At 39.9% G+C, this 13,409-nt stretch overlaps 1 protein-coding gene across 1 annotated transcript in view; it reads left to right on the top strand.

Moving 5' to 3' along the window:
• The window catches only part of LOC149785633 (uncharacterized), a 59,754-nt gene that overhangs the window by 33,244 nt on the left and 13,101 nt on the right, over positions 1 to 13,409 (top strand). The window contains exons 7-8 of the mRNA XM_089979450.1: positions 4,290 to 4,459; positions 12,841 to 13,012. Of these exons, the coding sequence (XP_089835576.1) occupies positions 4,290 to 4,459; positions 12,841 to 13,012 (342 nt within the window). The remainder of the gene's footprint in view (positions 1 to 4,289; positions 4,460 to 12,840; positions 13,013 to 13,409) is intronic.

Here is a 13,409-nt window from a genome sequence, read left to right as displayed (position 1 = left end):
CGCGTCGAGCACAGCAATTGCTTAACGCCCACATGTTGGCGGATCGGTCATTGTCTGTGTTGGTAATGTTGAAAACCAGACTGGAGATTTTATTGATTTTACGTAACTTATGAATTCTTTTGGTGGAGCCAGACCATACGAATCAAAAGAAATAATTCCACCAATTGCGTATGACACCCAATGAGTACCAGGACCAGAGCTGTTATCAAGATTAATGATACCTGTTCCAACATTGTTTGGTTGGTCTGGTCATTGATCAAGCATAAAAAACCTCTGAAAGTTGTTATATTTAATTTTTTCAAGTAAATGAAAATTTGACATTGGATGGATTAGCAAAGTATTCATGGAAGCCTCATACCTTTACCGTATCGATATGGGGTTCCTGGTAATCTTAGACCCCTTCCCTTTTTTAAAATCCTTATCCTGTTGCTTTCTTTAATGTCATCCCATCAGCAGTTCCAACAGCACCAAGTGCAGCTGCTTTTTATACAGTTAGAGCTACAGCGGTTATTAACGCTGGTATATCTGCAAGAAGTGGAAATATACCACCTGTTTTAATTGAGTTTTTAACCGCACCAGCAGAAAGATTGAGTCTAACGCCTGTTTTTGATTGTTTGGCGCTATTGAAATGCCTGAAGTGACGTTCTGACAATGATAGTTTATTTTGACCACCTGTGATTTGATGTTTTTCGTTATATTTTTCTTCCCCAGTTCTTTGCTGAACTTGATTGAAGCTTTTAATCTGACCAGGGGTCAAACTGACACTAGCATGATGATATGAGATTATGAATATCGTCATCGATTTAATTACATGTTTTCTACTAGAGCGTCAGTAACTCTCAATCGTCCACCAGTGCCTTCAAGTAGCATTGCTTTATCGCTGAGTATAACTGCAACTGCTCTATAATTAGCACCAATGGGGTTGACACGAGATAGAAAGTGAATATCAACAACAGATTATTGTAATAACTCTATATGCTCCAATGAAAAATAATAGATCGGATACAGTGTTTTAAAATCCCGCTGTGATGTTTGTAAATCAGTATCTATATTTTGATCGCGTCCCATAAATGTCATTAAACGATGATATGCACGTGCTACATGATTTCAGTCAAAATTTAACAATATATCTTCATATGGTTCTTGATGTCCGTTTATCCATAAAAAAACTTCACTAACTGCACGTGTGTCAAATATCATTGACTACGTTCTTGTGAATCTAGTCGATCAGCATTTTGTAAAGCGATAAATATATGCATCGGTGCAGAAACTCCTTGTTGTAATGCTATATGCCATGTAAATAACCCAGAAACATTACCTTGAATGCTGTCTGTGGTCATTGTTAACCATGATAACAATGATTTTCCACCTGAATTAATAAAAATAATTAACTTTTTCTACTTCAGTAATTGATGGAGTCATTACTGGCATCCAAAGTGAAAGTTTTGTTAATCTTACCATACAATAATGAGTAGTAGCAGGACGCCAGATTGCATCGTTGCCAGTAGTTTTTCTTACAAGTACAATTGTATGTTTAGCTCCCAAAATAACTTTTATAACATTTCCACAAACTCCAAATATATGAGATAGTGGAATTGCGAGTGAAAAAGCTTCTTCATCATTTAACATTATTCTTAATGTAGGAAAGCCTAAGTTGTAATTTGCATTGATTCATACAATTGATGGTCCATCAGCTGCTCCTTCAGCGGATCTTACATCACCCTCAACGTCCCTGGTGTGTTCAGGATGATTACATGTATCTTTAGCAAACATCATTGAATGGCCGGCTGATCTTGTATAATCATCTGAATATCTTGCAAGACCAAGTGTTGTCGTAGCAACATCGTCATTTTGATTTGTTTCAATATTTCTTCCGTCAATCATGTACGTAGTGATGTCAAAGAACGCCATAATACCATTGCTAACAAAACCAACTATATTACAAATTGCAACTCTTGTACCATCATCTTGCAAAATTCTACTTTCTACTTCAATATATGCTTCAGCGGGTAAAAAATATATGTATTTATCTTGAACTTGTAATTCAATTCGACCATGCTGATAATAATGATAATCGCGTATAGATTCATCTTTATGAACCGATGCGTCTATACCAAATGCTGGATCGGATACACGTTTAAACATTTTATTATAAGTGTTATAGTTTAACAGGTAGACCCATTCCTGCTATTAAACTTGCTGTTATATTATTTTCTTTTTTCTGACTAGGGGATATTAGCCACCTCTGCTATTTTTAATTATTTTTTTCCAGCTTGATATATTATTTTACTGATATTTGCAGGCATAATTTCAATGCTGGCCAGTTTCACTGGTGGCTGTGGTTTTCTTCGTACTAATCGAGTTATTCTTTCTTTGACTGCTGAAAATGCTTTACCGGCAACATTACCAACAGCACCAATACCTTTATTGCGAATAGCATCAATATCTTTCATTCCTAAATATTTTGCAATCGGTATTGCTTTTGGAGTTATTCTCTTAAATAAACCCATAACGACATCACCAAGTTCATCTCAGTAAATCGCTTTATACGTTGGTAATCGTGAGTTTACTACCCTAACTATTACAGGTCCATGTTGAGCATTGTGTATAATCATTTTATTAATACTCAACCTACTGATCTAATTATTCGCAATCGCTGTGATAATCATCAACAATTTCATTAATGATAAACATTATTATCCATGATGCCGCCTGTAAATAGTCTTCGGCAAATATCAGATATTTCATTAATAATTTCTGAAGAAGTATTTCCTGCGCGTTTTCGTCCGATCAAAACTTCTAAGTGATCAACATCAGCAAGAACACTGTCAGGATAAATTCATAATCCACTTCCGGTTTCTGGTTCAGGTTTTCTCACCAGTCCAGCAAGGACATTTTCATCTTCTTCTTGTAATTGCTGTTCTACTTTTCTTACGGCATCTTTAAAATTTTGAAAATCAGTCATCAGCTCAGAGAATTTTTATCAGTGGAGAGTAGATATAAAAATCTAACCCAATTATCTTTTGTCCAAGATCCAGTATATCTCGGTCTTACATATTTCTTTATATTCTCATAATTTGCAGCAATATCTTAAACTTGTTCCCTTCTTGCATTTAGGATACCATTAAAACCCCAAGTCGTAAATATATCTTTAAGAGCAACTTCAGCTTCTGGCTGTATTTTATTTTAGGTTCAGGTTTAGGATGATGAGGTTGTTGTTTTTGTTGACTCTGCATGCAGTCTATTTATCTCCGTAATATATCGATGATACTTTACGTCATCGTCTCTAACCTGTTTTTATTGTAATATATGCGATATATCCATTAAAAAAATATCAACGTTTACACCAGTATACTCAGGCTTTTTCTTAATTTTTCTCAGTTCATCAACAGCTTTTTCTGAAAATTTTTTAATCAATGCAACAATTTCCTTTCCTACTTTAGGTTTTAGGTTCAGTTCATTATCTTTTTTTATTTTACTAATATCTTCAAGTATCTCTCCTTCCTTGCCAGGAGGTTAAGCGGCAACTTTTTCACCTGGAAGAACTCTTAAAATCTTTTTTGTCTGTTTGGTTCTTCTTGCTATCTTTTCAGTTTGTTCAGCAGTTTGTCTTACAGCTGGAATAAGACCTTCGTTAGCTTCTGCAACCCTTTCAATAACCTTTGTAACAGATTTAAAAAATCGTTCTTTTTCGTCTGCATATTAAACTTGTGCTTCTTGTTGTTTCTGCAGTTTTGGTTTGAGAGCATCACGAACAGGAATATATTTTTCATTGCTGCTAATCTTTCTCGAGCTAATCTACTAGAGTAAGATTCCATTATTAATATATTAATGATTCAATTACTCACACACTTGTAGCAGCAGAGAAGGTGCGACCTCACTGAAACGTTCGGCGGGTAAACGAACACACCTACAAATTTTGAAAAACACAAATGACCAAAAAGAGATAAAATAAATAACCCAGATAGAGAAACTCTAAGTAAATTAGAGGCTTCGTTTTGACGTTATTGACCTTTTAGTTTCATTTTCGTATCAAGCTTTTTTTTAAAAAAAATGACGTTCCAGCAACAGACTGTTCACCCTTTCTGCTGCTACCTGCGATATGACTTGCAGTCTTGTATTCGCGTTTTTGTCGCGGGTGAAAAGAGGTTACTACTTAATTTGGTGAAGAAAATGTATATGCTATTCCAACGAATTTAAGCCTTCCTCTTGGTTTCTATACTTGTTATGTTTTGGCGTATTCTACAGCAGTTGTGTAAGTTGTCAAGTGTTTATGGATCTCTTTACAGGATTGCTCTGCGATGCTGAGGTCAACGAATGCTCCAGTAGCCCATGTCAAAACGGTGGTCGCTGTCATGATGGTCTTAATGGATTCCATTGCGCCTGTCGGCTCGGTTTTCTCGGATTTACATGCGAAATAAATTTAGATGAGTGCATGAGCATCCCATGCCTAAATGGGGTAAGTGTATTTAATTACAAAATAAACATGCATATAATAAGTTAGAAACAAATGTCCTGTCAAAATATCATAAATCATCGAAATTATTTTAAGAATCCAGTGGACATGATCTAATCCAAACTATGTGATATGCGATTATAAGACTCAAATATGAGTAGCTGATTGAGTGTATATTACTCACCTTTCAAGCACAGCCATTAGTTTATGCTTGTCCAACGTAATACACATTAATATATATCATTACCTTCTCTATATTAGTGATACGTACGCTGCATAAAGAAAGAGTCCCCCGGAACATATTTATCAGACATTTGGTACCCCACTTTCAATTTGTACTCCCATTGTGTAAAGATTTCCATTTAGATCATGTCCGAGCGTCTGTGAGGTGAATGCATCTAACAGAAGTAAAGTGAGATTTTGAGATCCACGTACATGACATTTTGCTATGTCACGGAGCAGTAACGTTTTTACCATACCTCGTTAGCGTTTAAGGTCTATGCAGGTCTCTGACGGTCATCGTAGCATAACATCAGATGGACATCCATAACCAACATATTAGTTAGGGACGCGAGGGGTCTGTGGTATATCATCATGGACAGCCTGTAGTGTAAACGAGAAGACCGTGTGGAGTTCTGTATCGATGAAGGCATTACCTTGATTGTGAATAATCAGGTGACTATCTTGAAGACTAGGTTCAGGTGCACATAGAACCACTAGAAACCATCAAGACCTTATTTTCAGTAACCGTGAACATTTATTTAACTCATCTAGGAATCATTGATCATACCCGACACGATTGGACCTAAGGCTTTTGCCTTGTACGACCGGGGGGGATATACCATCCCTGTTCTATCCATAGTTAATCTGAATTAACTTTTCTTTACACCTCGGAAGGCGAATTGATGGAGCATATATAATTGATATAATTGTAGATAGTCTCGAGAACTCATAGGAAATTAGCCAGCTCAGAAGGGTCGTCGGCTTGGTCATCTAAGGCTCGTAGGCAAGAGGATCACTCGGAATGACCTCTGGGAGGTCGGGTAGGCTATAAAAATAGATGACACAGCTTAGGCTGCACCCTTGCCTAATTTTTTAGAACGTCGGCGCAATCCTCTTATCGACCCTGGGCCAAGAGCGCCTTTTTTGGAATTGCTGATAGCTACAACGACACAGGACTTTTCTGGCAGTCGCCAGTATGTCGTTCTTGAGTTTCTTATAATTGTTAACCCCGTCCAATATCAGCGTAAAGCTCATCCATAGACATAAAGGTATTACGAGGACTCGCGAGACTAACTTTTCTATGGTTTTGAGCTTACCTCTGTCAGGATCCTAATCTGACCATAACTTTGAACCTTGACTCAGAGGCGTCGAAGAGTAAACTGTTCAGCGAGTGAAAAGAGGCCGCACACGACTGATGTGTCTGCCAGGGGCATAGCGAGAGGGGCAGCCGACAAAATAGCGAGCACCCCCACTGAGGCGATTCCGACGCATATAGAAATAGGGTTAGACACCTCCGTCATACCGTCCACAATCTTGACAGCCCGTCCATACCTTTTTCAGAGGAAGCATCGCTGCTTAATCTCGGCCTTGAGCTGAGCTTCTACATCCCGGTAGTAATGGGGAACTCCTCATGGGTTACAACAGGAACAGTAGGATACATCGCGATCAGAGATTGCTGGTTGATTGATTGTTTGTTTTTTAACGGCGCATCAGCACTTTTAGGCTATTTAGCGCCAAACAAAGTGTTACTTGTATAATCTTTTAAAACTTATAAAAGGTTCTATATCGACCAGCGATATAAAAGAACAAATGGTTGAAATTAAAAACGGTAAGATGGTAACGGTGCAAAATAAAGCTTCCCGATCAACGGGAGATGTAAAAAAGATGAATAGGTATTAAAATGGGACGGTATGTATATTGCATAAAACTACACAAGGTGATGGCATAAAAGTCAGAGTTTAGAGTAAATATTTACGGCTTTCAAGAACTCGATAATACGAGTGATGTTTATATTATCAAAAAGTTCTTTCATGTCATGCACAACGTAATAACGATCGCGCGTAGGTTGTAGGTCAAAGCACTCTATCATAAAGTGCTTGACAGTGAATGGTTCATTGCAAGAAACGCACTCTGGTGGGTCTTCACCTTTTAGTATGTGGGTGTGGGTGATATAAGTATGACCAATTCGGATTCTTGCAATGACTACCTCCTCCCTACGAATGGTTCTGTAGGAAGGAGTCCATTCTCCTAGAGTTGGTTTGATTGCATGAAGTTTGTTATTTACAGCATCATTCCATGATGCCTGCCACTTCTGACGTAAGAACTTTCTGATACAAGGTTTAAAATCAGTATATGGTATTTTAAAATCAGATGGTTCTTGAGAAAGGGCCATTTTAGCAGCGCGATCTGCTTTTTCGTTACCTTTAATACCAATGTGGCTAGGTAACCAACAGTATATTATATTGTGGGAGACACTCAACTCGGTATTTTTTACAAGTATGTTTTTCAATAATGGGTTCTCCAGTTTTCTATTGTGTAGTGACTGGAGTACTGATAGCGAGTCGGAGAAGATGATACAGTTTGAAATACGGTTCTTTTCTATATGTTGCAGAGCAAGGTCTATTGCTCTGATTTCGGCTGTAAAAATTGATGCTCCATTTGGTAAGCGAACTTGCGTTGTGTGATTTCCACAAACAAAGGCTGCAGCAGCCTTTTCCGCATCCTTTGATCCATCAGTGTAAATTCTGGTGTAGTTTTTAAATTCGGTGAGGAGTTCATGGTAAGAGTTGTGGAAGATAGAAGGGTTTGTTTCGGATTTTTTTCCATCGTGTAGCGTAAAACGTACTTTTGGTTGTTTAATTAGCCAGGGTGGTGTTTCGGAGATGGATGTTTTCTGAATTTTAGAAAGATCTATATTTGTAGTGTCAAGGCTGGATGATATTCTAATGCCAAAGGAACGTATGGCGTTTGGTTTATTTTCGTATAAAGTTTTGTATTTGGGTTGAAAAACAGCCGAAAAAGCAGGATTCTGAGGGTTTGATTTTAATTTCAGAGCATACTGTGCGGAAAGCATTTCTGTACGATGCGATAACGGTGGTTCATTCGCCTCAGCTAGAAGGCTTTCACACGGGGATGTTTTAAATGCTCCCAGAGCCAGTCTTATTCCCTGATGATGAATTGGATCAAGCATTTTAAGATACGATTTTCTGGCTGAACCATACACAACGCAACCATAGTCTAGTTTGGAGCGAATAAACGTTCTGTATAAATTTAGGATGACTTTTCTATCAGCACCCCAGTCAGTGTGCGCTACTACTTTAAGTAGATTAAGTGCTTTTAAGCATTTAGCTTTTAAGTTCTTTAGGTGTGGAATAAAGGTCAGTTTTCTGTCAAAGATTATACCTAAAAATTTGGTTTCCTCAACAACTGGAATAGGTGTTCCATCCAGCGTGAGGTTCGGTTCATCGTGATGTCTTCGTAACTGACAGAAATGCATGCATACCGTTTTTGATTTCGAGAATTTGAAACCGTTTGCATTGGCCCAATTTTGAATTTTGTTTATATTTTGCTGCAGTTGTCTTTCAATTGTATGCATGTGCTTTGACCGATAACATATTAGAAAGTCATCAACGTATAAGGAGCAATCCACACCAGGAGTCAAACACTTGGTGATGCTATTAATTTTGATGTTAAAGAGCGTCACAGATAAAATACTGCCCTGGGGCACACCCATCTCTTGCTCGTGCAGATCTGAGAGGGTAGAGCCCACTCGTACTTTGAATTCTCTGTCGGAGAGAAAGTTGGATATGAAAGAGGGCAGACGGCCTTTTAGACCTAGATCGTGCAGGTCATTTAGTATCCCGTACTTCCATGTCGTGTCATAAGCCTTTTCTAAATCAAAGAAAACCGCTACTAAGTGTTCTTTCTTGATAAATGCATCTCGAATAAATGTTTCCAGTCTAACCAGATGATCGTTGGTGCTCCGGCCATATCGAAAGCCACTTTGGAAAGGAGATATTAAATTATTAGTTTCCAAGTACCAGACAAGCCGAGAATTGATCAATCGTTCCATTGTTTTGCACACACAGCTTGTGAGTGCAATTGGTCGATAGCTGTTAGGATCTGCGCTATCTTTACCGGGTTTGGGAACTGGTATTACTGTTGCCTCTTTCCAGATTTTAGGTACATTACCAGTAATCCATAAATTGTTGAAAATTTCTAGTAGGGCTGTTAATGAAGGTTCTGGGAGATGTTTCAAAAACTGGTAATGTATTTCGTCAGGCCCAGTGGATGTATCGTGGGCCTTATTCAGAGATTCCTTCAGCTCATACATTGTAAACGGTTGATTATAACTTTCTGAGTTATTCGATGTGAATTTCAACCGTGTCTTTTCTTTGTGAGTTTTTAATCTTCTGAATGCTTCTGAGTAATTAGAGGATGAGGAATTTTTTGAGAAGCTATCAGCAAGTATGTTAACAATGTCATGTTTGGAATTGATATTCTTGTTGTTTACTTTGAGATGTCGAAAGGAATTGTATTTCCTATTTCCATTGATTTTGCGGATCGTGTCCCAAACTTTCTTTATGGAGGAACGAGAGTTTAGAGTTGAAACATATTTTTTCCATGATGTTCTTTTACTTTGTTTAATCGTGCGGCGAGCATTGGCCCGAACAATACGGTACTTAGTTAAATTTTCGGGTGTTGGGCGATTATTAAAATTTTTCAGTGCTTCTCGGCGTTGTCTAATGGCCTCTTTACATTCTTTTCAGAGATTGCTGGACATGTTTAATCGTCTACGTTGCCGTTTCGATAAAAGTCTATTCTTGACGAGAAACAAAGATCTTGACGCAGTTTGCATCATTCTAATAAAAGTTACTTTATAATAACTCAGTATGAATGTTGTGCTCTGGATAACCCGAATATCGTACCGCATAAATGAGACGTTAAAGTCATTCCCAACAGCCCTAAAGCAGCCCACCACGATCGAATAACGGCATATAGCACAATCCACCCCACCCACCAACCTGCTTTCCGCGGGAAAGGAAGTATAGGGACCATTAACAGTTGCCTTATTAAGGTTCCATCAAGAGTAAGAATGATGAGGCTTAGCAGCTTCGGACGACAATGGAAAGTCAAAAAGACTCTGAATTGGGAGCATATAAATCCGTTGAGCCATGATTATTGGATGAATGGTCAATGTAGGTTTGTTCGCCACGTCTTGGGTAGGAGGAGGAGGAGGAGGTTACCAGGCCTGGAAGTAATTTTATTTTTATTTATATATAGAGGACCACTGATGCTTTCAACCGCCTTGGCTACTCACGTACTCTTTTCAGGATGCGACCGTGCTTTGACAGCGGAGTCGACGTATTGTTCTCTAACCGTAACAGTGTCACTTATTGAAGGAGTTTAGCGGATTATATATTCATCTGAAGCTGCGCCCGCGTGCCTACGTACAGTTTTCTGACTGTATGGACTGCGTTTTAACTGCGACAGCTGGAAGCACTTCCTTTAGCTGGTATGTCAGTCGCAGAGAGTTCACCTCCCGTACTCGGACTTCGCGCCTTGGTGCGTTCATGACAATTATTCTTGCGTCAACACTTCTAATACATTAGCCGTGCAAGAGGCAGTGGCGGATGTAGCGTCTCATCTCCGAGGTTCAGTACGTGAGTTTTAACACCGTCGTGGGAAATCCTTTGCTTGGTAATCAGCGGGGGTAAACTTTCATTGGTCCATCAGTATACAACCATACGATATTTCTTTCACCGAATAAGATTCGTTGCGTGTAAGCAGTTCAATCACATTTTGTGCCAAAGATCCATTTTCACCGACCACGTAAAGTTGGCCCCACTTCATCTACCACGTCAGGAGTTTAAACAACGACTGAATCTTACCACTGCCAGAATGATCAATCAGCAGAACCGGATCGCATTCTGGTGGTAGAAGCCGATGATTCCGCTGCTTTATAATAACCCGTGAAGAGCAAAATTAACAACCTCAATATTTAGTGAAAGCTTACAGAATCTTCCAAAATGCTCCCACCCTGTCTGCAATAGGCCGAAACAGTGGTTGTCCTGGCCAACTACTCGCAAACCCTCTGAGGGCACAGAAATGCCACATTTGTGGGGACCGCCAAGGGAGAGAAAAGCGAAACAGGTACATAGGACCATCTTCGGGAACTTACCAGACTTTCCCTGGAGTAAGTATCCCGGGGAAAAGCATCTTCCGAGTTGCAACTACTGTCGGCCTGGGGCCCATCTGGACACTGCCAGCATCGATAAGTCAAGCGAGGCACCAATAATCCCTGTGGATACCTTGTGCTACCGGCGTGAACTGGCGTACACCTACAGAAACAAAATGCCATATCAGCACAAGGTTACACTAAAATCCATCCGGGGTTCGCTATTGGCTAGCGGCTTAGGCGCATGCTCACTATGTAATATGAATACTGGTTCAGTAGGCTGGAGCGATGGAGACCCGTCTTGCATCCGTTTACTACAACCACAGTAGTTACCTGAAGGCGGCGACTAAAAAGATGTCAATGGCCCTTACTCTACGATAAACACATGCTAAAGAGTGGCTAAATAAATAGGCAAATCTACCTACCGGAGCCAAGTAAAGTTGTCTGACCGAGTTTTCTCGACCACCAAAGAGGTTCACATGCCTATGTTTTGTTCTATCGTACGAGATAAGTGATAGGGGCACGTGCTAGCACGCGTCGACTTTGGTGATCGTCGCCGCCAGCTGATACAAGGCAGCCGAGTCCTTGACGAACATGGAGGCTGCTGAAGTTTGTGTCGCTTTGACTCTCTTCTACAAGCGGGGTCCACTCAAGTGGCACAAACTGCTGCAGGTCGAAACCTGGTGAGATTTTATGGGTGCTGTGTCTCAGCTCCTGGTCAGGTAAGCTGCCGGTACAGACATCTTTGAGCGGTTTAACCGATCCCTGGTACAACCACTGTTGTGGCAGTAGGCCCAATAGCTTTGTTTGCTTTTTGAAAAATGGGTGACAGTGTGCAGCGTGGAGTAGGTTCGGCGACTGCCGGCCGGGCTGTAGGTTTTGAATGAAGAGGTGACCCATCTTACTTTTCTAAGAACAGTAGAAGTCATATACCCCCTCTCTGGACACATTTGACGTGCCAGTGAAAATCGCTGTGTTAGTCTCTCAACGGGATAGCAATGGTTCGATGCTTGTATGCGCTTTGTGATCTTGAGGGTGGGACTCACCGCGCCACCGATAGGATATGGTTGTTGGATACTTACGTTAAATCTGACCGATGCGAAATTCCTGGTCAGCCCATCATGTACCAGTTCGATAAGTCACTACCAGGCTGGATGAACGGCCACCTCGCCGTGCGTTGCAGATGGTACCTCATCCGCAAATGGTGATTCTCGAGTAGGGTCATCTCTTAACAAGGATGTGAAAACGATATTCGTCAATAGCTCGAGCTATGCGCATATCGTTTTGAGAATGGTGTCCCATATCATAAACTGAGTGGTAAAGTAATGAGGATAGTCTGTGCCATACGACTTTAAGGGGGTTACCCGAAAAGCTTCAAATACATCGGCAAGAAGGAGCATGTCTGTCTTGAGTTAAATTTTGTGATAGTTCCCCATCGACTTAAAACTAAATGCGTCCGAAACTTTCTGAGCGTGCTGTATTCCTTCGAGTATATGCTCGTACGATTAATCGTGTTCAAGAATTTTTTAACGGGGCGAGCTTAGACTCCTCAAACTAGTCTCACCAAACCCAAACACTCGTCCGGATATATACCCTTGGCAGTTAGAAGAGGGACATCGTGTGTTGTATATCTATGGATGATGTGGAAGTCTTTCTTAGGATGATCGGTAGGCTTTTTGGCCAGCCTGCAGGGTGGAAACTGGCAGCTGTCTATAAACTGAAGCTGATCCAAGGAAAAGGTCATATATTTTTTCATCTTAGTGGGTAGGGCACTGATGTCTGACCATGGTGGCCGTTCCAGTAACTGCCATCAGCATGTGTCCATCGTAGTTCCTCAGATTGTGGAAGATAACTCTCTCAAGATCCTCTAGGTGTAACAAAAACAATGCTGCTCCATGACTTAGCAAAATTTCATATATGGAGGGTCTTAAATTCCATTTTACTACAACTGCATCTTTATACGTAATTGTGACTAGAAATTACTAGTGTGTCATATGTGTATAATTCTTGAAGCTTTTTGTATGTCTTAATATTTTAAATGTTATGGAAACTTAAAAACTCTACCCACAACAGACGCTAATTCGTTTGTACATGAAAAACGTGGTCTTTATAGAGATTAAAACATTGTACACGTACTTGATTGCTATATTTTTGTTTCCCATATTTTCATATCTCTTGCCAATTTACCTACTCTTTATCTTAGGGTAGATGCGAAGATGCTATTAATGGATTTAGATGCACCTGTCCACTTGGATTCAGTGGCCACACCTGCGAAATTGAAGAGAACGAGTGTGACGGAAACCATTGTGTACAGGCCTCTGAATGTATAGATCTCAGGGGTGATTATAGGTGTGTCTGTCTTTCGGGTTATACAGGTATACTCATCTCTCTCTCTCTCTCTCTCTCTCTCTCTCTCTCTCTCTCTCTCTCTCTCTCTCTCTCGTCTAGCTACCTTACCTTTCAAGTTTAGGATGTTTTAGTGAAAAGTAAGTATCAGTGTTAGCAGTCCAAATGCATCCAGATCGTTAGGTTTGCCTGTCCACGAGGGATGTGTTTTGTTGTCAAAAATAAACTTAACTATGCTATTGTCTGGAGTCCTATCATACAAGAAAAATCAATTCAAATTTTCACAAAGTTATGATTCCATTTTTGTTTGGGCTTAAAGGTTTTTTTCTTGCATCTTGAAGCAATATTTCTTCCATAATAACATGTTCGTGGCATTTCTTTTCTCAGGAATGAAATACCAATTATTATGCAGCCCTAACCCATGCT

The sequence above is a fragment of the Sinohyriopsis cumingii genome, chromosome 13 (genome assembly GCF_028554795.1).
Source record: "Sinohyriopsis cumingii isolate HCF-2022 chromosome 13, ASM2855479v2, whole genome shotgun sequence".
In the NCBI taxonomy this organism is placed as follows: Eukaryota; Metazoa; Mollusca; class Bivalvia; order Unionida; family Unionidae; genus Sinohyriopsis; species Sinohyriopsis cumingii.
This window is presented reverse-complemented; position numbering and strand designations above follow the sequence as displayed.